The sequence below is a fragment of the Arachis ipaensis genome, chromosome B3 (genome assembly GCF_059453495.1).
Source record: "Arachis ipaensis isolate K30076 ecotype BB chromosome B3, ASM5945349v1, whole genome shotgun sequence".
Classification (NCBI taxonomy): domain Eukaryota; kingdom Viridiplantae; phylum Streptophyta; class Magnoliopsida; order Fabales; family Fabaceae; genus Arachis; species Arachis ipaensis.
The window spans coordinates 17,638,920-17,664,848 of NC_142438.1; the positions used below are offsets into that span (position 1 = coordinate 17,638,920).

At 34.0% G+C, this 25,929-nt stretch overlaps 2 protein-coding genes across 2 annotated transcripts; both read left to right on the top strand.

The window, feature by feature from the left end:
• The first annotated feature begins 6,209 nt into the window (after nt 1-6,209).
• On the top strand, nt 6,210-7,131 carry LOC107632705 (serine/threonine-protein phosphatase 7 long form homolog). The gene is made up of 2 exons (XM_016336371.1): nt 6,210-6,700; nt 6,960-7,131. Exons 1-2 carry the CDS (start codon nt 6,210-6,212, stop codon nt 7,129-7,131), a joined length of 663 nt encoding a protein of 220 aa, XP_016191857.1.
• A 3,189-nt stretch (nt 7,132-10,320) lies between these two features.
• On the top strand, nt 10,321-19,303 carry LOC107629965 (aconitate hydratase, cytoplasmic). The gene is made up of 20 exons (XM_016332940.3): nt 10,321-10,835; nt 11,323-11,427; nt 11,612-11,772; nt 11,879-11,971; nt 12,978-13,163; nt 13,270-13,431; nt 13,636-13,780; nt 13,891-14,033; nt 14,184-14,240; nt 14,337-14,416; nt 14,491-14,566; nt 15,576-15,761; nt 15,908-15,975; nt 16,100-16,218; nt 16,378-16,499; nt 17,284-17,382; nt 17,465-17,944; nt 18,053-18,151; nt 18,266-18,508; nt 18,948-19,303. Exons 1-20 carry the CDS (start codon nt 10,568-10,570, stop codon nt 19,014-19,016), a joined length of 2,961 nt encoding a protein of 986 aa, XP_016188426.1. The 5' UTR covers nt 10,321-10,567; the 3' UTR covers nt 19,017-19,303.
• Nucleotides 19,304-25,929: the final 6,626 nt, after the last annotated feature.

Here is a 25,929-nt window from a genome sequence, read left to right on the forward strand (position 1 = left end):
GAAAATATGAATCATGTTCAAATTAGATCACACCTAAATCTTGATGAAATCTATGAGAATTCTCTCAAGACTTTCTGTCCAAACACCATAAGGAATTTAACATATACTTAAGGTATATCTTTTACTCCTAATTCTTACCTTTTGAACTACTACTGATTTGATCATTAGAATTCCTTGTACGTACACACTTATATCATTAGGAAGACGCTAATCCGAAACAAGGATATCTATCGAATTCGAATGTTGGAATAAATTATTTTATTAATCCACATTATTCATATTAAATTACTAAAAATATATTATAATATAAAAACGTACCTTTATTCATAAAAATAAGAAATTAGAACTTAAGAATTGATGGAAATATTGTCTCAGTTTTGTGGTTTTTTTAATCTTCCTCAACAAAGTCTTCTTTATTTCTAATAGAACTAAGTTGTGACTCCTCTGATGAGAAAAGAGCGACAAAGACGGTATCTTGGAGACCAAAATCCGCACTATTTATATTTGAGCATGACACTCATTAAATATAAAGCCCAAATAAAAATAATATCTAAAGTCTAAATGATAATATATCTAAAATCCAAAAGATAATTATCTAAAGTCTAAAAAATAATATCTAATTTTATTCTTATTTAATTTAAATTAAAAATAATTATGATTTATTTAATTTAACATTTATAATAATAAATAAGATTACTATTATATAAAATATTTAATTTGAAATAACATAATTTATTATTATAATTAATATATGTATTGTTCACAACAAATTAAGAAATTAAATAATTTCTAACACCATACTCTTATTCAAATCCTACAAACTCATGTTTTATGACTATGAGGACGACAATGCAGGTGGAGGCAGTGGCTATGCTGTTGCAGGAGACGAGTAGCATCAGCTGGATGCACAGATGCAGTTGGACCGTTGGAGGCAGAGCAGTGGCACTATAACAATTCTGGTAGATAGCGGCGGAAATTTGCGGCAGTTTTATAAAACTGCCGCAAAACGGCAACCTGCGGCACATATAGCGGTGGTTATTACTTATTAGTTGGGTCTGCAATCAGGACTACATTTAACGGCAATTTTTCTTGAACCGCCGCTATATTTCAATCAGGCTTGCATTTAGCGGTGTCTTTTGAAAAACCGCCGCTATATATACCGTCGGGCGAGTTATTGCAATGTTTTCTTTAGTAATAACCATCTAAGTATAATCTAGTAAGTTACTATCTTAAACTACATATGTTTAAATCATTGTTACTTAAACTCGTAACACTTTTTCTACATTCGTTTTACGTAAAAAAAAAAATTCACAAGTTAAATAAGCTATATATGTTAACTCATGTGAACAAATTTACCAATAAGATTTTCTTGTTTATTGTATTAGCATTTAAATTTGCATTCAAACATGGATGTAAAAAAAGAAAATAAAATCGTAGTCTGAACTAATTAAAAATCAAACATTTTCCAAAAATAATAATTATAAATATTTTCTATAAAATATTAAAAATAATAATTAAAAATAATTTCTACAAGTCATTAAAAATTTAAAACTTTATAATTTTACCAAAATTGTAATTTTAAATTTTAATTTTTTATTTTAATGATTTATTGAGCATTTATTAAAATAAAAAATTTAAAAAATTTTTTAATAACGATCTTAACTTGTATTCTTATATATAAGAATTCATAATAACTAAATTCAAAATTAATTAATGTTTTATCAAAATTAAATACTAAATAGAATAAAAATATTTTTATATGAAAACCAATCTATCATCTGCATATTATTATGGTTAATAGATTCAATAATGCTAACTGACCAACAAAATATAATATTTTTGGCAAATATTTCACTAATTTTAAATATTAAATACTAAATTCTAAATCTTAATAAATATTTTTAGAAAATATTTTATTTTTAATAATTTATAAAAAATATTTATAATTATTGTTTTTTTATTTATGATTGAATGTACTCTTTATTGAATTCATTATGGATATTATTAAATGTATTCTTTATTGTACTTTTTATATACGCTTTGATCATATATAAATAGCTGTAAATTAATTCGATCTACTATGGTCCAAAATTAATTTGAAGCAGACCCATTCAAATTATTAGGGACATCCTAGTGTGCATAATTCGAATCACCCTAATTCGAACTACCCTAAAACTACATGCAAGCATAATTCAAATTTGACAAATTCGAATTACAACCATTACTACTAATTTGAATAGGACTAATTCGAATTAGTGTTGGTTTGTCTAATTCAAATGAAACTAATTCGAATTACATAAGAATGTGCTTTTAGGAGATCCTAATATTTTTTTTTTCAATTTGGTAGAATTGTGTAATTTGGTCCTCCATTTGATTTAATTGTGCATTTTACTCAATATATAAGGTGCCTATAATAACTATGATCAGATATAAAGTATACAACAAAAAATTGTGTGGCAATCAAATGCGTTTATATGATATATATAATTATTAACGCTATATACATCGAAGAGACATTTGGCTTGGTGGTAAAATGACATTGTTAAAGCTTTTCCTTCTTCCAGGTTCCAGGTTCAAGCCCTACCTTCTTCGTTATGATCCACACGTTGTGGGTCTATTGGTGGAAGCGCGGTTTTAACGATTGAGTCGATTGGACTACCGGACGGTCCGGTCCGATTCTAATAACTATGAACAGAAATACTAAAATTTGGCGGCGGTTTAGAATCACCGCAAAGCAAATGCTGTTTTCGTTTATTTGCTATTTAGTGGCGGAGTTGTATCCGCCGCAAAATTGATAGACCTTTAGCGGCGGTTATTCCAGCGGTTAGCTAAAACCGTCGCTAACCGTTTACCCGCGACCTATCTTCCAGCGTTTGGTTTAACCGCTGCAAAATGTCGGTTGTGTTGTAGTGCATAGGTGGGGCAGTGGCGCACCAGATGGTTTGTGAGAAGAAGGAGGAAGTGAGGGCGTGAAGCATGAATGTGAGATTGAATGTTGAATACTGAGTGAGTGAGGTTAAGAAGTGAAAACTAGGAGTTTTCATTTTCCAACTAAAAATATATATATATATATATATATATATATATATATATATATGGGTATTATACGGGTATCTATAAGGTAATCAACTCCCATTTCTTCTGCTCTGTTTATTAAACGGGTACTTATATCCGCCTCCAGACCTGAAAAGTATATTTTTGTGGATACTCGTTCTGTAAAACAAAAAAAGGACATCTTTAAACAATAATGAATGAGCAAGCAGATTTTTGTAGAAACCTGTTTCGTCAGAAAAAAAAAAGGGACATCTCTAAACAATAGTGAATGAGCAAGCAAAGCTGATGTGGTATTGCTTGTGTGAGATGAGAGAGTTGAAACTAAAAATCTAAAAAAAGTGAATAATGACTTTAGTGAGGGAGTAGTCGAAATTAGTTTAGGATTTTAATGGCTTTTGTAATAATAAAGCATGACTCAGTCCATTTTTTAAATTCCACTTGACCATTCATTTTTATGAAAATTGGTCGAATTGCACCAGGTTCCACAAGTTTCATTGCAAGTGTAATCCGACCAATGACTCGACCTAACTAGGTAACCGGGTGACTTAATTTCCAATAAGAGTTAGGTTCGATAATAGGATAATGCTATGATACGTTATACCTTTCACTAAAGAATAAACATTGCTCCATTTATAAAGAAAAAAGAGATATATTCTATATAAATTTAGTAAAAATATCCATTTTTCACAAATTTTATTCTTCATAATATATATTTTCTATAAATTTTGTAAATAATTTTACCTTTTACCTTGTATTCAATTTTATTTTTCACTAAAAAAAAGTTTCATAATAATAATCTAACGATAATACTAAGAAGATAATAACTTAAAGCTACTTTATTTATTTTAATATTTATAATTTTATGTATGTAGCATATATAATTGTTCATACTCTGACTCAACACTAAGGCCCAAGTCCAAATAAGAGGTCCAATCCAAAGATTGACTCTCACTCGACACTGACCTCCTCTCAAGAAGTCGGTTCCAACCATGACCTGCTTTAAGGAAGTCGGAAATGAAGATTAGCTGGCAGATAACACCTATTCAAATAAGTAACTGCCCCCAAAATCTCTCGCCCACTTCCATAAGTCATATTTCAACTTCCCTAAGATAAAGGGATGGTTATCCTCCTTAAAAGGTGGAGTTACTCCAACGGTGGTTATTGATTCACCACTATAAATACACTGACACCCCTCAGGTATCTCTAAGTTCCAATACTCTCTAAACTTGCTTAGACCCTTACTGACTTAGGCATCGGAGTGTCTTTGCAGGTACCACCCCTCATTCTCTCACACACACAAGTCGGATGGAGGCTCTTAGACACAAACCTAGTCAAAAGGCTCCCTCCTCCAGATGATTGGGCCAACCCAACGAGTCCAGTCCATTAATCTCCTGTTATCTATCGTAACAATAATCATATATTTATTATATCTAATATTACTTAATTATTTTAATAATAATTAATAGATATAAAATAAAATAAATAATAATTAAAAATACAAAATAAAATAAATTTAAATGATTTTGTATTAATTTGTTTATTATTCTCAAATATTATTGATAATGTATAAAATACTCCCTAAGTTTTAAATTAAGCAATTAGTATCCACCACCACAATCAATAAAACTTGGGATTTTTTATTTTATAATTGGGGAGGAGACGGTGTTTTTCATTAAAATGTAAGAAAACGGAGTTATACAGGAGACTGGGGCGCCGTCCTAACGGATCTGCAATACGCCCCGTTCGTAATGTGCCTGCAATCCATCCCCTTGTATTGACTGCATGCATGACACGTGTTTATGGCCCCCTCAACCTATGAATCTCATAATCCCCCTTGGTCCCTTTTCATACTCACATTCTCTCTATTCCTCTCACTTTCAATTCTCGTCCTCTCTCTCCTGAGCACCCCCACACTTAACAATTCTTTCTTCTTTCCTTTGTAACTCAAACAACCCCTTCCTTCTTACTAGGGCTTCATATTCAAATTTATTATTTTATTATATCTCCATCAACATAACCAAGTAAGTACATTTTTTAGTAATAATATTTTTAGTGAGTTAAATTATTTTAATTATTGTAAATAAAAAATAAATTAGATTAGTTTTCATAAATTAATTTGGGTTAATTAATTCATTGTTAGTAAGAATAGTATTAAAACAAGTATCAGTTAGGGTCACAATTTTAGTTAGACTAAGATAATACTAAAATATATTTGTAACTACAAAAATAGTACTTAATATATTATTAAGATACTTTAAACTTTAAACATACTTTATATATTATATATTTTTGTAGAAGAATTTAAATACTTAAATATATACTACAATACATACGAACATATGTTAAAATTTAAATATACATTTTTTTGTATTTAACAATAAGTTAAACATATTTAATATAATATATTAGTATATATTGTTTACATATATTATTTACAAAAATATAAAATATAAGATTTGATGCCATACATGGTATGTTTAGAATATATTTTATTTATTGTATTATTAAATTTATGTTGAATAAATATTAAAGTGGGGTATGTTGTTTATTTCAAACAGAACCAAAAATATTATATATAATATTATTTAAATATACTTTTATTTATTTATTTAATGTTAGAGAAATATTGGATATATGTTAGATATAATTTATATAAGATAATAGTTTTTTTTGTTTCAGAAAGAATACAAATAGAAGATGGTTCGTGACATTACACGTCCTGAAGATCACATTATTGAATACCTTGAACGTCCACCATATGTAATTATTTTTATGTTTGTATATTTGTTATTATTGTTGTTGTTATTATCATAGTTAGTATTATTGTTAATATTGTTGTTATTATTATTATTATTATTATTATTATTATTATTATTATTATTTATGTTTGTTTTTTTTCGTTGCTGTTGCTATTGTTAATTATAATTTTTTATTTGTTTCAGAGTTCAAGAAGTTTAGAATCAAGACATCAAGATTCATATGATCCCCAAGTTGAGATCGAGTTACGAGATAGTGGATTCTATCACATATCTCAAATTGGAAAACTTGTTTTGCACAATGCACTTATAAATGCCTTAATCGAGCGACAACGTTGAGAGACTCATACGTTTCATCTTCCACACGGTGAATGCACGATAACCTTAGAGGATGTTGCAATGATATTTGGACTCTCGATAGATGGTATACCAGTGTCAGGATTTACGGATAGCAACACTAATGGCCTCAAAAATGAATTCATGACACAATTTGGTATTGTACCTACTGCCGCTGATCATAAAGGAAGTGGTGTCAAGCTTGCATGGCTCCGCACCCTAAAGCGGCGCATGCAGTTGGACACCGCACTTGGTAGACAAATGTACGTCAAGATACACTTGTTATTGTTGTTTGGCACAAATTTATTTTGCGACAAGTCAGGAATGACAATCCACTGGAAGTTCTTGCCTTTGCTCCGAAATGTTTCTGACATTAGAGGCTTTAGCTGGGGATCCACTTGCCTAGCACATTTGTATAGGGCATTATGTCGGGAATCACGTTACGATTGCAAGGAGGTGGATGGCCTATTGGCACTGCTTTGTATATGGGCTTGGGAACGGTTACCGTTCCTAGCACCTGTACGATCGCATCCTAGTTTTCCGCTTGCGTGCAGGTAAAATTATTTCATATGTTAACATATTATCGCTTATGTATTGTTTAATTATATTATATAACATATATTGGTTTTGAGCATTAGAGATTTATTTTATTTCAGCTGGATGTTTTGGCGCTCGCAGTTTCACGGATACTAAAAGTGGACCATTTCTCACATCATGCGTTTACTAGATGCTACGGATGGGGTTAGTTGTTTTGTTGTATTTAACAATGTTGTTATTAATATTGGCATTATATTTGTGTTTGTATTTATGCAGTCGTTCTGGAATATTTTTGCAGTTTGTGTGGAATCCGTACAGTCCTGATCATATAGAAAATATTGTAGTTCCAAATGACATTTTGCAGCATCGATTGATGTGGAGTGCAGTTGTACCACTAATATCGTTTGAATGCATTGAGTGGCATGCATCCGATCAGGTGATGAGGTAATTCGGTCTGGTGCAGGAAGTTTCTGGAGAAGCTACTCGTCTTGCAGAATCTCACAATGTGGTTCTCACTGGACCAAAGAACAAAGATTGGACAGTTGAACATTCTGGATACATTATGAGATGGACAAACCGTTTGAGTTTCGTTCTGGTTGGTGATTCTGCACTACACTATCAAGCATCTGATCGGTACATGCAATGGAATATAGAAGCATATGGGGCTCACCTACTTACCTGCATTGACAAATTCAGAAAATTCTGGTGCATTCATAGCGTCTAGATCCAAAGCATGCATAAAAGAAGGCTCTCTAAATAGATGTTGGCTCGTTAGTGCATTTGTCACATCTGCAACGTCAGGCTCAACTATGATATCATCTTCATCGACATCTTCAGCTGGACCAACAATATGATAAGTGCCCTCGAATTCCTCTTCACTTTCAGTGTTATAAACCGTCCAGTCGATGTTAGGTTCGGGTAAATTAACCTCAACTAATTCTTCAAACTCAACATATAACTCGATAACTGACACTTGTGCCCATGTTTGTTGGTAGATCGAAAACATCCCTTGCATACTTGCATCGTCAACCACATACATTATTTGAAATTGAATAAAACCACCAAATACTAATACAGGCAGTCTATAAAAAATATTTGTGACTCTCTTTAATATTTGATTATCAACACATTGACAAAGTATACTATTAAATTCCTCATATGTTATTCCAAAAGGAATAACAAGATCATATGGATTTTCACATACAAAACTCACACCTTTAGATGTTTGTGGAAAGATTTGACCATTGTAATATATTTTCAAACTAACACTTTCCTCCATTTTCCCTCTCTTACTCTCTCAACGAAATAAACCACATTCACATTCAACAAATTCGTTCTTCTTTTTATAATACTCGAAGTATTTTTTTTAATCTAAAAAATACAGTACACCCCCTGCGTAATGTCATTTCGCTCCCTGCGTTCTGGCAATACGCTGTTTTTGTATTGTCAATGTGCCCCCTTATATTATGTTTTTAATATTAAACTAATACAATATGCCTCTCTTATATTGTGTGTTTAATATTAAACTAATACAATCCTTACCTTGTATTGCTTTTAAAAATTTTTAGAAAAACAATACGCCCCTTGTATTGTCTTTTTTATTTTCAAAAAAATATTTCGATAAAGCAATTCGCTCTCTGCGAATTGTTAGCCCCAGAAACAAACAAAACACCACCAGAAAGCATTACACCAAATCCTAACTAATATTCAAAAAAATGAGCCTAAAACTTGACCTGACTTCAAAATAGTAATAATATAATAAATTATTAATCAACTATTTACATAAAATGAGATTCTTTTAAGTATATTTTACATTACAGTGTATTGTAACGTTAGAGAGATAAGTATCTTATTTAATTTAATATTTAAAACGTTATGAATATAATATATATAATTATATATTTACTATATTTAGTATTATTAAGTTACTCTAATAATAATAATTAAAACATACAAAATAAAGTAAATAATAATTAAAACATATAAAATTAAATAATTTTAGCTTCTATGTTTTTTTAAATCGAAATCTATAAATATGATATAATATGATATGATAGGATAGCCATGTCCGTTTTTGCTGACTTAGAAAATAAAAATATCATCATCTAGTATCCTCCGATACGTTGCATTGCATTATGGACACATTTGTCATCTTTCTATTTTATGCTTTGGAGATTGCTGATCTTCCACCGCATCAATGTTGTGACACCATGGACCATTTCTGGAATTTGTCTTCTTTATCATATCAAGATATATATTAAGATGTCAGTTTCTTCACTCTATATTTTCACGGAAAAGTGTTTTAATTCATAATTTTATATACTATTTTTACTTTCATATCATGTTTATTTTTATGATATTTAATAACTTATTATTACATCAATGAAGCTATTAGATAATAATAATAATAATAATAATAATAATAATAATAATAATAATAATAATAATAATAATAATAAGAGTTATGTTAAGTAACTAATAATTTTTTTGAACAACATAAACAATTATCAATAAAATAAAAATATATTATACCTGTAAATTATTTACCTAAATTTTAATATTAGAATAACCATCAACATATTTAGTGAAATAAACTTCGAATATATTTATTGTTCACATTATTTAATATTTTCATTATCTACCTATATTTTTTCTAATAATAATAATAATAAATTAATAATATGACAAATTTATTGAAAAATGTGTCTATGGTACTATACTTATTTACTTTGATACTTTATTTAAGAAAATTTAAAAGAAAATTATAATTATAAAAAATTTAAATGCTGATAAATGTAATAACAAAAAATATAAACTAGTCTAATATTTAGTAAAGATCGAGTTAATTTAATAAAATTATTCATTAAACTATTAAAATGAGTAACTCGTTTGATTATTTTCTCGAATATTTTGGATACTTTTGCCAAAGTAATACAATTTTTTTCATAAATATCAATTTAGTCTTATCTTTTATGGCTAGAATTATTAATATTCAATTTTCTATTAGAAATAATGATTTAGTCAACATTGAAGTATTGTCTTCTAAAAAAAGAATATTTAGATTAATTAGTGCAGAGAATAATTTAGATCAATTAGTAACCAACAACAAAAATTATTTCAACCTATGTAACAAAAGTATAGTGAGAAATTTTTTTTAAAAAGATTTGAGCATAAAAATTAAGGGATTAACTAATATGTATACATGATAAATTTGTTATTAGTAAAAAATTTTTATTGAAAATATAAATTTTTTTCTATTTTTTAATGTATTTGTTTTATTATTATTAAATAAAAATATTTTTAAATTTTTTTATTAATAATAAATTTATTATGTATCCTAAGACACATGACTAAATCTAAAAATTAAAAATCGTTTTATTTTAATTCTTTAATGAACATTCATAGAATGCTGTTAAATTTTATAACATTTATTTTTTATAATAAATTTTAAATATTTAAAATTTATTTAATTTTTATATTTTTAAATTAAATATTAATTTTTAATTCCAATCACCTAAACATTTTCAATAAAAAAAAGAGTGTGACATCTCACATCTGAAAAAAGGAAACGATAATGGCAATGGTCAGCATCAATAATAGGGCATCCCATTTAGCTAGCCAGCAAGTGAACAAAAAACAAGGCACGCAGCCCTAGTTTTTAGTTACTACTTTCTTTCTTCTGCTCTCCACACGCCCCATCACTCATTCAATTATTTCATCACTCTCTCTTCTCTCCATTTCGTTCTCTTCTTCTCTCCATTTCTCTCCAATTGCATAACACGCCACTGCGCCATCGCCTCTTATCCCAACCAATCAAAGCACACCCACTCTCTGTCTGTCTCATCCCGTTTTGTTTTTTTCTTATGAATGCGTGATCCGTCACTATGTATAAATCCACCTCTTCCCTTCTCAGGGCTACAAGGTCCAAACTCTCTTCTTCTTCTAAAACGTTCGCTTATTCTCATTCTCGCACCTCTCCTTCGGTAACCGCCAACGCTGCGTCTTCTTCACGCGCTTTTACCTCCTCCGCCGCGCGTGCTTTCACCCGCTGGAGCCACCGCCTCGACTTCAGTTCTCCGATCAGCCTCCGCGCTCACGCCAGAGCCCTCGCTCCTCTTCTCCAACGTTTCCAACGCAGCTTGGCTTCCATGGGTACTCACTCCCACAATTTCGGAGTGTTTGTTTGCTTTCTCGAATTCTTGCCTTTTTTATTTGAAGTATTATTATCTTTCATTTAATTTGTGCTCAGATTCGCTTTTTCGCTCTTGTTTTCATTTAACTTCAGTTATCACTAAGCCGCTTTAGACTCTGTCACTCGCATTTCCTTCCATTTTTTCAACTTTTTAAAAACAATAAGTTAGAAAACTTATAAAATAAAGAATAAGGCGATATCTTTATGAAAACTGAAAACTATTTCAGAATCCAAACTTGTCCTAAACTGTGCATTTTCATTTCCATTTCTTATATTCTGTTTCTCGTTCTTTTTATTTTTATTTTTTTTAGTGAGGATTTGAATATTTCATTTGTGCTTGAATGGATCGAGGAATTTTTGCCTTATAATTAATGTGTATTACAACTGTAGTCTCAAAGTTTCTGATAACTGGTGCTGAGTTCTTTCTGTTCTAATTGGACGTTTCAGCCAGTGAAAATCCATTCAAGGGAAACCTGACAAGTCTCCCCAAGCCTGGAGGTGGCGAGTTTGGAAAATTCTATAGCCTTCCTTCTCTCAATGATCCAAGAGTTGGTAAATTTTGCTTGTTTTGATTTCTTTCTTGTTTTAAGCCATGTTTGTAGCTGAATTTTGGTTTAAAGATTGTTTTGATATTGGTGATCGGTGATTTCCTTACTGTTACCCCTTCTTCAGAATTGTGCATTTGTCTTCTGGTTTAGTCACTTGCTAAGATGTTCACTATTATTTGTGATCACAGACAAGTTGCCGTATTCTATCAGAATTCTCCTTGAATCTGCCATTCGTAATTGTGACAATTTCCAAGTCAAGAAAGAGGATGTTGAGAAGATTATTGACTGGGAAAACACTTCCCCAAAGCAAGTTGAAATTCCTTTCAAGCCTGCGCGGGTCCTCTTGCAGGTACCTTGTTAACTTTTGGAATGTGGATTGTGTGAAATGGTTATAGTAGGGGATGGGTTATATAAGTGGTAACTAATAAGTGATTTGTTTTATACTTTTTGCCTAGGATTTTACTGGAGTCCCGGCTGTTGTTGACCTAGCTTGCATGCGTGATGCAATGAACAAGCTTGGCAGTGATTCTAATAAGATTAATCCTCTGGTATGGTGTCTTGTACATGTGCTTTGGCTTTCTATGAAGTTATTCATTATATTCACCAAAGTGATTACGTAACTTTAACTATACATATGGAATTTTAAGTCTTTTTGTAGCTCAGGATTACTTCTCTGATATATCATCCTTTTTTTTGTGGCACAACAAAAGAGCAAAAAAAAAAAAAAAAAAGAATTGAATCTCATGTATTACTATACTAAAATGTAGCTTTACTACTATAATTTTGTCTTATATCTTGGTGAGACCATTTTTGGCTTCTATATGAGGTACTTTGCTAAAAAAATTCTGAAATTGGTATTCAATTAATATATAGTCCTGGAAAGCTACTCTTGATATATATATCTTTTGTTTTTTGTTTTTGCTTTTGTACAGGGGACCTCTTATTCCCCACCTATCAGCTTAAATTTTTGGGATAAATGGTTTTATGACACAGTATTAGAGCTTATATGACCAAAAGGTCAAGAATTCAATCCTTGTTATTCCCCTCCCCAACAAAAAGAAAGCGGGTCTTGTGTGAGGGGGCGAGTCAGATATATAACTATTTACATGCCTCTTTTTATCAGTTTTAGCTTTTGAGATAAGTGGTCTTTTGACAATATATAGGCCTGGCTTACTATTTTAGGATTTGAGGAGTTATGAATAGGTCAGAACTGCTCAGTTTGACTACTTTGTTATTGAAGTTATCTGATAGATTGCTTTAATGATAAGAATTGTTTGGTTATTATTTATTTATTTAACAAAGTTGAGAAAGAATAATTAATTCAAGTAAAATCTGATTGTCATGTGGGATTACCTTTAAACTAGTTTTGACTTAAAACCATTGTAGTAAAATTTGTTGTTCGAAGTTTTTGGTAACGACCGATTACAAAATCTGAGAGCTAACTCCATCATACATGGTTATTGGTTTTTAAGAGTTTGAATGACATCATCTTTGACATATTTCCTTATATGTTGTGTTTGTTATAAAATGATATCTGTGAATAATTGTTGGCAGGTTCCAGTTGATCTAGTCATTGATCATTCAGTTCAAGTTGATGTTGCAAGGTCAGAAAATGCAGTGCAGGCCAATATGGAGCTTGAATTCCAGAGAAACAAGGAGAGATTTGCTTTTCTAAAATGGGGGTCAACTGCATTCCGTAACATGCTCGTTGTTCCTCCTGGTTCTGGTATAGTACATCAGGTAAGTTTGGGAGCAAACATGTAAAATGACTTTGTAGAAATCAAATGTTTCTTTTTCTTCTTAATGCTGGGCTGGGTCAACTTAGTGATGTGTGGCTATAATCCAGGTCAATCTTGAATATCTTGGACGGGTTGTTTTCAACAATGAAGGCATACTCTATCCTGACAGTGTGGTTGGGACTGATTCACATACAACTATGATAGATGGGCTTGGTGTTGCTGGATGGGGTGTTGGAGGTATTGAAGCTGAAGCAGCAATGCTTGGCCAGGTACATTGTCTTCTGATCTTCATTTATTAACGTGTAAAGTAATGACTGTTTCCATCAGAAGTATCAATTTATCACGACATAGTGCATGTTATCGCATATTGAGCTCTTTAGAATTACTTCTTTATATGCTTTATCTTGAAATAAGGGGGAGTGTAGTTTAGCTACAGTGTGATTATTCTAATGCATCTTATGTGATACTAACAGCCGATGAGTATGGTGTTGCCTGGTGTTGTTGGCTTCAAGTTGTCTGGAAAACTGCGCAATGGTGTTACAGCAACTGACTTGGTTCTAACTGTGACACAAATGCTTAGAAAGCATGGTGTTGTTGGAAAATTTGTTGAATTTTATGGTAATCAAGTTTTCTTACAGCCTTCTGTACAGTGTTATTTCTTCTGCTTTTGTTGAACTTATGTTTAATTATCCCTTCTAATGAATAGTTTTCCTGGTTTTGTTCTCTAGGTGATGGTATGGGTGAATTATCACTAGCAGATAGGGCCACTATTGCTAATATGTCTCCTGAATATGGTGCTACCATGGGTTTCTTCCCTGTGGATCATGTTACACTACAATATCTCAAGTTAACTGGTCGAAGTGATGAGACTGTGAGTAGTTTAATTAACTAGAATTTTATCCCCCCAACACACACACACAAAAACAAAAAAAAAAAAAAAAAGAAGAGAGATTTAATTTAACTAGTTAGCTGCTGTCAAATGCTCCCAGAAGTATTTGACCTGGATTTTATCTGAATATAGGTGGCCATGATAGAGTCTTATCTCAGGGCAAACAACATGTTCGTTGACTATAATGAGGTACTGTTCATAGAATGTCCTATGCAATCCTCATTTTGAACAGAATGAAGTGCATCATTAAGGTACAAAATGCTAATGTATTTTCCATAAATGCAGCCACAACAAGACAGAGTTTATTCCTCGTATCTTGAATTAAACCTTTCAGATGTTGAACCATGTATCTCCGGACCAAAGAGGTAATATCGTCTGCATTTTTGCATGTTGCCTGTTAACTTTGTTATAATTTTTTTAATAAATCAACTTTTCCCAGACCTCATGATCGGGTGCCTTTGAAAGACATGAAAGCTGACTGGAAGTCTTGTCTTGATAACAAAGTTGGGTTTAAGGTTGGTAATACTGCAGTGTTCTAAAACATTTTCTCATTTATTGGTCTTGTATGCCGAAATTGTGTTTCATAGTTAATATCTCTTACTTGTTAATTTTATGCAAACCTTCTATTTTCCATACACGTTTTTGTGATAAAATGCTATTTTTGTTCAGTATAGCATCCGTTTTACTGGTTGTTTGCTATACTAAACTAACAAAAGTATACTTTGAGTAAATTGGTTTAACCTGAACCATTTCCTCCCACCCACCCCCTTCCCATTTGTAATGTTTATCAAATCAAATCATTTTGTATTGGCAATAGGCTTGGCCCTCATCATTGTTTGGAGGTAACCTAACAATATATTTAATTCTGGTTGTCTGAAATTTTAGACTTCAATTTGCTGATTCAGTTCAATTTACAGAACTCTTTGGAGTATTTCAAGGTCAATTCCTATAGTTGAGTTACTGTATTTTGCCCGTTTCATCGGCTTTCTCCATAGCCAAAATTACTATGTTCCAATAGCGGTATAATTAGTCTTCATCGACTAATTTCCGTGTTCTGTTCCCTTCACCTATTCATCAAAATTATCAAACAGTTGGTCGCCACTCTAACCAGCATGATCACTAAGCTATCAGTGACGACTACATTCTTTGGCCATTAAGAAAATCAAGATTCTTCGCCATTCTTACTTTATCACTCATTTTCCCATTTATGTAAAAGACTGTCCTTTGGATCTCAATGGTGGAAACAATGTGAAAACATCTTTTTGGTTTTATATGTGTGATTTCTTAAGAGTTAATTCATCAGAGTGCTTGCAACTTGCAAGTGAACTGGAGGGGATCTCACTTGGCTTGTTATCCATGTTTTGTTGAAGCTAAGTCATCTGTGTTTCATTGACTGTTGCTTTATGAGAACCCCAGAAGAAAATATAAGTTGCTGCATTTTCGGAATGCTGCTTTATGAGAAACTCAGACGAGAATATATTGATATAATTGGCTGCATTTTCTGAATTTTATATTTAAATACAGGGATTTGCTATACCGAAAGAAGCACAAGGAAAAGTTGCAAAGTTTAATTTCCATGGGCAGCCAGCAGAGCTCAGGCATGGCAGTGTTGTGATTGCTGCAATCACAAGCTGTACTAATACATCAAACCCAAGTGTTATGCTAGGAGCTGGTCTTGTTGCGAAAAAGGCCCATGAGCTTGGTCTGAAGGTTAGTTAGGCACTAATATATGAATATTAAAAACTGTTAAAAATGCTACTTCTTTTCTTCATAGCATGAAGCATTTGCATCCTTTTCTTCATTCTCTTATTTGCCTCATAGTTACTAACTACTAACTGTTTTTCTCCATTTGCCAGGTCAAGCCTTGGGTTAAAACTAGTCTTGCTCCAGGCTCAGGAGTTGTTACAAAATACCTTCTCCAGAGGTATTTTTTGCTTCTATTTAGAACACTAAGTGATGCATATTATAATGTAATAACTTCTACTCTGCACACTTTACAAATATGCATTTTGAATTTGTATTTGTATTTGTTTCTACTTCTCTGGCAGTGGACTGCAGAAACCTCTAAACGAACAAGGTTTTCATATAGTTGGATTTGGCTGTACTACATGTATTGGCAATTCAGGGGACCTGGATGAATCTGTTGCATCTGCCATCTCAGAAAATGGTTAATATTTCTTAATCAAATATTATTTCTTTGCCAAAGCTTATTTTTATGCAATTCTCACTTTTCTTGCATTGCTTGTCCTTGTTTATAATTTAGATATCATCGCTATCCATATTCTGCTTTATATTTATGTTACATACTTTTTGTTGTCTGATGTAGACATTGTAGCAGCAGCTGTGTTGTCTGGGAACCGTAATTTTGAGGGCCGTGTGCATCCCTTGACTAGGGCTAACTACCTTGCCTCACCTCCTTTGGTTGTTGCTTATGCTCTTGCTGGCACGGTATGTATGTTAATATCATATTTTGAATATGTATAAACATTTGTTCATTCTTCTTTTATATTGTTTTTTCATTTTCATATTTGAGTTGTATCTTGATATTTATATCATTAGCACCTACTAAATCTTCCGAAGGAAATATAACTTACAAATGTTAAAACTCAGAGGCTAATCACAAGCAATATCTATTTGCTTATAGGTTCATAGTCTAAATGGTTGCAAGAAATATAATTCAGCAGTGTTATACTATGTTTAATGTATTTGAATTTGAGTACAAATGCATTGCGAAATTCGTTTCTTTTCTTCTTGATTCTGTCCTACAGAAGATTGCTTTAATCCCAATGTTCTGGATACTTATAATCAACAGTGTGGTTATAGATTCGTATATGCAACATTAACTATGTGATTGTGCATATGAAACATACACTTTTTTGCCATGTTTTGGTGTAATTAAAAAAGTATTTGATTATGGGCTGGCTTCAGGCTTTGGAACTTACTTTTGTATAAGATGTCATAGGCAGATACTATTGGGTCACCTGATCTATGTAGCTAACCTAATTTAGTGGGACAAGTTTTGATTGTTCTGCAGAGAATGCCATGTAACAAACTAAATTATTGTGGATGCTACTTCCTATTTAATATAAGTTTCATTTAGATTATTCCTTCATTGGTAGGATTTTCATTTTATTTGTTTTTGGTAAACGATCATTGAGGTTTTATTTTAAACATCATGATGATCTGGCATGTTTCTAGACCTTAATCAAATACCTTTCAATCAAATTTCCAGGTAGACATTGACTTTGAGAAAGAGCCAATTGGAAAAGGCAAGGACGGCAAGGATGTGTACTTGAGGGATATCTGGCCATCTACTGAAGAAATTGCTCAGGTAAATTATGTCTAATTTGCATGTTGTCTGAACCATAGTCCTTGTGTGTGGCAAAATTAACTTTGGAGGACTTTATTCCTAGGCCGTGCAATCTAGTGTGTTGCCTGACATGTTCCGAAGTACATATGAGTCCATTACCAAGGGCAATCCTATGTGGAATCAACTACAAGTTTCTACCGACAAACTTTACTCATGGGACCCCAGCTCAACATATATTCATGAACCTCCATACTTCAAGAACATGACCATGGAATCTCCGGGAGCTCATGGTGTCAAAGAGGCCTATTGCTTGCTGAATTTTGGGGACAGTATAACCACTGATCACATTTCTCCAGCTGGAAGCATTCACAAGGAAAGTCCTGCTGCTAAATACCTTATGGAGCGTGGGGTGGACCGCAAGGACTTCAACTCTTATGGAAGTCGCCGAGGGAATGATGAGATAATGGCAAGGGGAACTTTTGCCAACATTCGTCTTGTTAACAAGCTCTTGAATGGGGAAGTTGGCCCCAAGACAGTTCACATTCCTACCGGGGAAAAGCTATATGTGTTTGATGCGGCAATGGTGAGTTATGGTCTAGTCCAGTATGACTTGTGTCTTTCAGCAATAAATAAGCAAATATTGATTAGGCCTGTTAGGTTTCTAATCTCTGGATTTATTCTTTTATGTCAGAGATACAGAAATGCCGGGCAAGACACCATTGTGCTGGCTGGAGCTGAATATGGTAGTGGAAGTTCTAGGGATTGGGCAGCCAAGGGTCCAATGCTATTGGTGAGCTCCTTGTAATAAGTTTACATCTTCTGGCTTCTTACTGAACTGTATTTTGTACATGGATTCTTAACATTTAGAATTCAGTATTTCCTGATGACACTTGCATTTTGATAGGGTGTCAAAGCTGTGATAGCTAAAAGTTTTGAGAGAATTCATCGCAGCAATTTGGTAGGGATGGGTATTATTCCTCTTTGCTTCAAATCCGGTCAGGATGCGGAAACTTTGGGATTGACTGGTCATGAACGGTATACAATTGACCTTCCAAGTAAAATTAGCGAGATTAGGCCTGGCCAAGATGTCACTGTTACAACCGATAATGGAAAATCATTCACCTGCACAGTACGCTTTGACACCGAGGTAATTGATGCCTTTCTTTGATTTATGGATATTTTTAGTAGTTGCAAATTTTACTTTATAAGCTATAAGACGGAAGATGTATGAGAGTATATGTTCTCAGATAGCGCCTGGATAGTTTAAAAAGGAAAAAAATAAAGCTAAATATTGCAAACGTTCAGGATGTTGCTATGAAAGAGTGGGCATGATAGATAAAGATAAGATTAGGAGGAAAAAATGCTTGAGAGAAAATTGTGGTAGTGCCTATGCTAAAGATAAATAGTAAAGACGTGTCGGGGATGTCATAGTTGGGGATAAAGGGAGATCTTAAGCAAAATTTTCATAGGCGAAAATATTAGAGATAATTTGAAAGGTCTTGGTGAGGATGAGCCACTAATATGCTTCATACTTGCTTCAGTACCTTCTTCCTTTGCTTAGTGCATTTCATTTGTCTTATTTTCAGGTGGAACTAGCTTACTTCGACAATGGAGGCATTCTTCCATACGTGATAAGGAATCTCATCAAGCAGTGAAGTCATTGTTAATGTAAAATTCCAGAGCCGGTTGCTGTTGCACGCTTTTCATGTTGTAAAACGTGTGATAATAAGTTTCCAATAAATTGGAACAAAATCCCTCTTAAGGGATGTAATTTTTGACTCCTTTCTCAAGTGTTTATTAGTTAGTTACTCGGCCTGTAAACGGTTTCTGTATTGAGTTCAACGTCCTAATTTTTGTGCCATAACCCTGTCCATTGAAAAAGAATGGGGGATAATTGTATTCATTAAAGCAAAATGAATAGAGATTTGAATTTTTTTGCTAATAATTCTTGAAGATATCTACTTTTGATTGGATTATTGTAATTATAAGGCATTCCTTCCATTTCAATAACCTCTTTTAAAATTGATCAAGAACTCCACCGGAAAAATGAAATTGATCAACGAAAGTATAATATTCATAAGTTTGTATACATGGAAGCAAAATGAATAGTGAGATTGAATCAGTTGGGTAAAGTTTGCAACGGGTGCACATGTGCCCGCTCAAGGTTTTGAAGGTTGTACAACCTAGGGATGTTAATGGGGCAGGGCGGGGGCGGGGAATGCCTCCCTACTCCTCATCCCGACCCTCAGATTTGCTTCCCATCCCTGTCCTCATTCCCTGCCGTGGAGGAATATTGCTCTCCATCTCCATTCTCCACGGGGATCCCATTTCCCATCTATATAATAGTTCTAACTAATTATTAATTTCCATATGAATAGAGCTGCAAGTATCTATCTTATACAAAAACTGCAAGATTTTATACAAAAAAATCTAAATGACACGATGGTGACTTCTTTCGAAATGACGCAATGGGGAGACGCAACGACGAGTCAAAGGACAAAGCAGTAGACGAGGTGGGAAACGCGGCAAATAGAAATTACGACGCGGTAAGGGTGATGGCACGGTGAAATGTGACGATGCGGTGAGAAGGGTGGCGAGGGGGTGGCTGCAGAGAGGTTGTATTGGATGGAGTATGGACAACGTTAGGGATCTCTGAATTAAAGAAGGGTTATGCAAATAAAGATTAGGAGTTTTGGCGCCAAAAATTTGATGGGTTGAAAACGGATTCCAACACCTAAACTCACCGGCAAGTGTATCGGGTCGCATCAAGTAGTAATTACTCACAAAAGTGAGGTCGATCCCACATGGATTGATGGAATGAGCAATTTTAGTTAGGTGGTTAGTTTAGTTAAGCGAACAGTTGATGATTTGAGTGATTTGTAACCAACAGAAGCTAAATTGCATGAAACTAAAAGGGAGAGGGAGAATTGACAGAAAACTAAAGTGCAGAAGATTAAATTGCTTAAAACTTAAAGTACAAATAATGTAAATGCCTGAAACTTAAATTGTAAGAAATGTAAATAGCTGAAGCTTAGAGTGCAAGAAATGTAAACTGCTTGAATAGTAAAGGGATGTAGGGTGTTGGGATGCAGAATTTAACAATAGAAAGTAAAGAAGATGAAGTGTAGTAGATCTAAATAGAAATGAAAAATTGCTTGAAGAACAAGACAAAAAGTAAATTCAGCTCAATTGTAAAAGCTAAGAAAGAAATTCAAAATCTCAGGGGCTCAATGAGACTAGAAAGCAGGTCTTGATCTCAGTTCTTTCCTTGATCCAACAGAGAACAATTTGCAAAAGAAAAGAAGATGAAAGCAGTAAAGAAAACATAGATCCAATTCTTAGAACAATTGAGAAGAGTGGTAAAAGATGATTCTCAAACTTAGAATCAGTGAAGCTCTTCAATCTCAATTCAAATTCTAAGAACAGATAGCAAGAGTTGCAGAAGAAATGAAAATGAAGACAGAAAGCTAAATCAAATTCTCAATCCTTAGAATTATGCAGAAGTAAACAAGATGAATTGCAGACCAAAGATTGAAACAGAATTCCTTCAATCTCAATCCAAAATTCATAAACAGAAAGTAAGAAAAATAAGAAATGCAGAAGTAAGAACAAGAGGAAGAGAACCCAGCTCTCAATCCCAATTCCCCAATTCAAAGCTAAAATAAAACTCAAAATAAAAGAAAGTTCAAAAGTGAAAGTAAGGGTTTTCTCTTACTCAAACTAAGTCCTATTTATACACTTTCTAATTTTGATCTTCAGAATTTGAAGTGGGCTTTTCATTTGGTGAATAATTGAATTTAATTGATTTTTGGATTAAAATTGGAGCCATGGTGCACCTCCAGGGAACTGCTCGGTTAGCTTCACTAACGGAGCGCTCAATCCTTGGCCCAGGTTCGTCTCGTGCATGGCTCCAGGGAAGCGCTCAGTTAAGTAAGGTAACTGAGCGCTACACATGCTTGTGTCAAGGCTTTGACCCTTGCCTCCTTGTGTGCAATAACGCTCAATTGAGAAAGGGAACGTAGCGCCCTTTGCTTCTCCCAGGCTCGAACCAAGCTTTTCCTTCCTAGAGCTCAGTTAATTGTTTTAACTTAGTGCTACAAGGGTGGACTCCCCCTTCGAACCATGGTGGCTTCTTTTGTGGCCAATTTCCTTGGTGAAACACACTTGCGCTCAGTTAAATCATTTCACGCAGCGCCCCTTTTCTTTTAGTGGAAGCTCCCCAATTCAAATCCTAGTGAAGCCATTTCGCCCATTTACTTTGTGAAGAGTTGTAGCGCTCCTTCCTTGCCAGCATGGGTTTGAACCTTAGCTAGCTCCTTTTGCCAATTTCTTTTGTGGAGTAGCGCTTCCTCTTATGCCTCATGTGCTTGGTTTGAAACTCAGTGGCTTCACTCCTTGATGTTGCACCTAGTTTTTCTTTTGGTTGATGCACGATAAAGTGAAATAAGTTAACTGAGCGTTCCTCATTTTGCTTGCTTCCTTGGGCGCTCAGTTAAGTGCACCAACTTAGCGCTATGCTTTGCTCCCTTGGCCTTGCTTGATGTGCCACGCTTTTGTTTTCTTAGGTCACGCTTTCCAAAGCATGGCCTAAGGTCTAAAGCATGCTTTAACTTCAAAAGTGTACCAAAAATTCCTTTTTCCACCATTTCTTCACCTACAAGTAATCAAAACAACCAATCAAAGCCTCACCAAATTCACAAGGTTTATAAATCATTCAAAAACTAACTAATTCTAGCTTAAACCTTATGATTTAGTGTCAAATAAAGGATGGTTGATTGATTCAACAAAACCATGCAAATCCACTCCAAATTACTTACTTACAATGCAAGAAAGTGCATAAAACCTAATGAAACAAGTGAAAAATGCTTGAAAAGCTAGCATAAGATGACTTGTCATCACAACACCAAACTTAAACCTTGCTTGTCCCCAAGCAAGCTCTAAACATAAGAAAAAATGAAATGAAACAGAGAAGTATGCATGTCCTTATTCAGCAGATAATTGAACTTGGTTCATGGGGTTTTATGCAGACAATGGTAGCTCATTTATTACTTGCTGACAGATAAGAAATGTTTCCTTAAAGGTTCACTAGAGTTGCTGCTATAATGCCTTGCTTTTGCTTGATCCCTTGCTAGCTTTTTCTTTCTTTCTTTTGCTTTAGAAAGCTTATTTCTTAATGGAGGTTTGGTGGCAAATGTTGCAGTAGCCTTTTGGCTAAATTTTGCTCAACATTTCTTCACCAAAGACACATGGCTCACAATTTCTTCCTAGAAACATTGATGCCCAGCATCTCTTTGGATTACTAAATACTTTGTAACTAGGTTGCTCTTGATGGTGGACTTTCAGTTGGCAATCCCAGATCAGTTGATCTAAGTGGCCAAGTTTCAAAATACTCCTCAGAACCTACTTGTCCAAGCATATCCCAGTACAAAAACACCACATGCATATATCCTAGGGTCCAAGCTATTGGTGTCTAGCCTCATTGTTTGTTTCTTTGCCAATTTCTTGGCTTTTCTTTTTCTTTTCTTTCTTATTTTTGCTTCATTCTCAAGGGAATTTCATTAATAACAGACTTTATAGCAGCAAACTAATTCACACTTCAAAGAACATGTTATTATGCAGCTTTTGTTATTTGAGCTAACCATTAAATCAAACAACTACCACCACTGAATTCTCATTCTAGTTTCTACAACATTGGGCATTTACTTTCTATTTCAAACACTTTTCTTTTATTTATGCAGAAAGAAAACAAAACAAAATTCAAGCTAGTGATGGATGACAAGCACAATATGCAGGCTAGCATTCTTAGCAAACATCTCCACTTGCACTTAATTGAACACTTCAACAAGACATATAGGAATTTCCAAATTAAAATACTTCAAAGCAACAAAGATTAAGTGTCAATACAACCTGTTGGGAATGTCTCTTAGCTTTTCCTTCTGTCATCATTATTTCTCTTTATGGTACTTCCTTTGGACAACGATGCAGACTCCTTCCACAGGTTGAATGTTTTCCTGCATAATCCTCAAAAGTTGCTTGTTTCTCAAGCCCTTAAGAAAATGGTTAGCTAACATGACTTATTTGTGGGCATTTTGAACTTACTTTGGTGTGTAAATACCAAACTTAGTCCCTTGCCAATGTTTCTTATGTATCAAGTTAACCATATGTAAAACCCTTCTGTCTTTTCTAAAGGCAGTATGACTAAGAACTAAAAAAAAAGACAATGGTTAAGTAGTTTCTCTGATTGCTTAGAGCTAGCAACCCTTTATGCAGAAGGTGAAAATGTGTTTTCGAATGAGATTTTGGTGGAACACCAAACTTAGCATCCTTCATTCTCCCTTAAATTATTTTGGTGCGCAACACCAAACTTAGCTCCTTGCAATACATACAAAACTACTCAACCTTTCTATTGAAATAGCTATGAAACGAAAACTACCTCAGGTTGGGTTGCCTCCCAACAAGTGCTTCTTTATTGTCATTAGCTTGACATTCTTCATTCTTGTTCAGCTCAGGTTCTGGACCTCTTTCTCTTTGTCCCATTGTCCTCTCAGGTAAGGCTTTGCCCTGTGCCCATTTGCTGTGAAATGGCTTTTTGTTGCTTCGTCTAACAATTCAAGGCTTCCATAAGGGAGAACCTTTGTCACCAAGTAAGGACCAGTCCATTTGGATTTGAGCTTGCCAGGGAAAACTTTGAGCCTGGAGTTATATAGGAGTACTTGCTGTCCTGGTTTAAACTCCTTTTTTGAGATCTTCTTGTCATGCCACCTCTTAGCCTTTTCCTTGTATATCTTAGCATTTTCATAAGCTTCTAGTCTAAACTCATCCAACTCATTTAGTTGCAGTAGTCTCTTCTCCCCTACTACCTGAGAATCAAGATTGAGGAGTTTAGTGGCCCAGAAGGCTTTGTGCTCAAGCTCCACAGGGAGGTGACAAGATTTGCCATATAGCAGCTGAAAATGGGACTTTCCAATAGGAGTTTTGAATGCTGTCTTGTATGCCCAGAGTGCATCTTCTAGCTTTCTGGCCCAATATTTTCTGGTGGCTCCCACAGTCTTCTCTAAAATCCTCTTCAACTCTCTATTTGCAAGCTCAGCCTGGCCATTAGTCTGAGGGTGGTATGGTGTTGCTACTTTATGAATCACTCCATATTTGTGAAGGAGTTTCTCCATCTGCTTGTTACAAAAATGACCACCACCATCACTGACAAGTCCCTTAGGCACTCCATATCTAGTAAAAATGTGCTTCTCCAGAAATTGAAGTACAATTTGTGCATCACATGTGGTTGTGGCTATTGCTTCCACCCATTTTGAGACATACTCTACTGCTACCAAAATGTATTTGAAAGAGTAGGAAGGAGGAAAAGGCCCCATGAAATCAATGCCCCAAAGATCAAATAGCTCCACTTCAAGAATGAAATTTTTAGGCATCTCATTCATTCTTGTCAATCCTCCAGCTATTTGGCATTCATCACATTGGTGAACAAATTCTCTGGCATCCTTGAAGATGGTTGGCCAATAAAATCCACTCTGCAATATTTTAGCAGCTGTTCTCTCTGGTCCAAAGTGTCCACCATAGGCTGAACCATGACAATGCCACAATATATCTTTCATTTCATTTTCAGGCACACACCTCCTAATCATTCCATCAGAGCATCTCTTGAATAAGAAAAGTTCGTCCCACAAAAACTTTCTTGCTTCATTGAGTAGCTTTTTCACTTGTTGCTTGGAAAATTCTTGAGGTATCTTCCTTCCCACTTTGTAGTTTGCTATGTCAGCAAACCAAGGTGCTTGCTGAACTTGGAAAAGGTGCTTATCAGGGAATTTTTCATTCACTTGCTGTGGTATATCTTGATTGGCTTCTTGTGACACTTTTGATAAATGATATGCTACTTGATTCTCACTCCCCTTCCTATCTCTCACTTCAATGTCGAATTCTTGTAGCAGCAGCACCCACCTAATAAGCCTTGGCTTTGAATCCTGTTTAGACATTAGATACTTGAGAGCAACATGGTCAGTATATACTATAACTTTTGAACCAATCAAGTATTGTCTAAACTTATCAAATGCATATACAATTGCCAAAAGCTCTTTCTCAGTAGTGGTATAATTTTTCTATGTTTCATTTAACACCTTGCTAGCATAATATATGACATGGTGCAGCTTGTCTTTCTTTTGTCCCAACACAGCACCAATTGCAAAGTCACTTGCATCACACATTAGTTCAAAAGGTAGTTTTCAATCAGGGAGTGTGATAATTGGTGCTGTGATGAGTTTTCTCTTTAAAGTTTCAAAGGCATGCTTGCAACTGTCATAAAAAATGAAAGGGCTATCAATCATTAGCAAATTGCTCAATAGTTTTGCTATTTTTTAAAAATCTTTGATGAACCTCCTGTAAAAGCCAGCATGCCCAAGAAAACTCCTTACTTCTTTCACATTAACAGGTATAGGAAGCTTTTCAATAATTTCTATTTTAGTTTTATCAACTTCTATACCTTTGCTTGACACTTTATGCCCAAGAACTATCCCTTCAGGAACCATGAAATGGCATTTCTCCCAATTCAATACCAGGTTA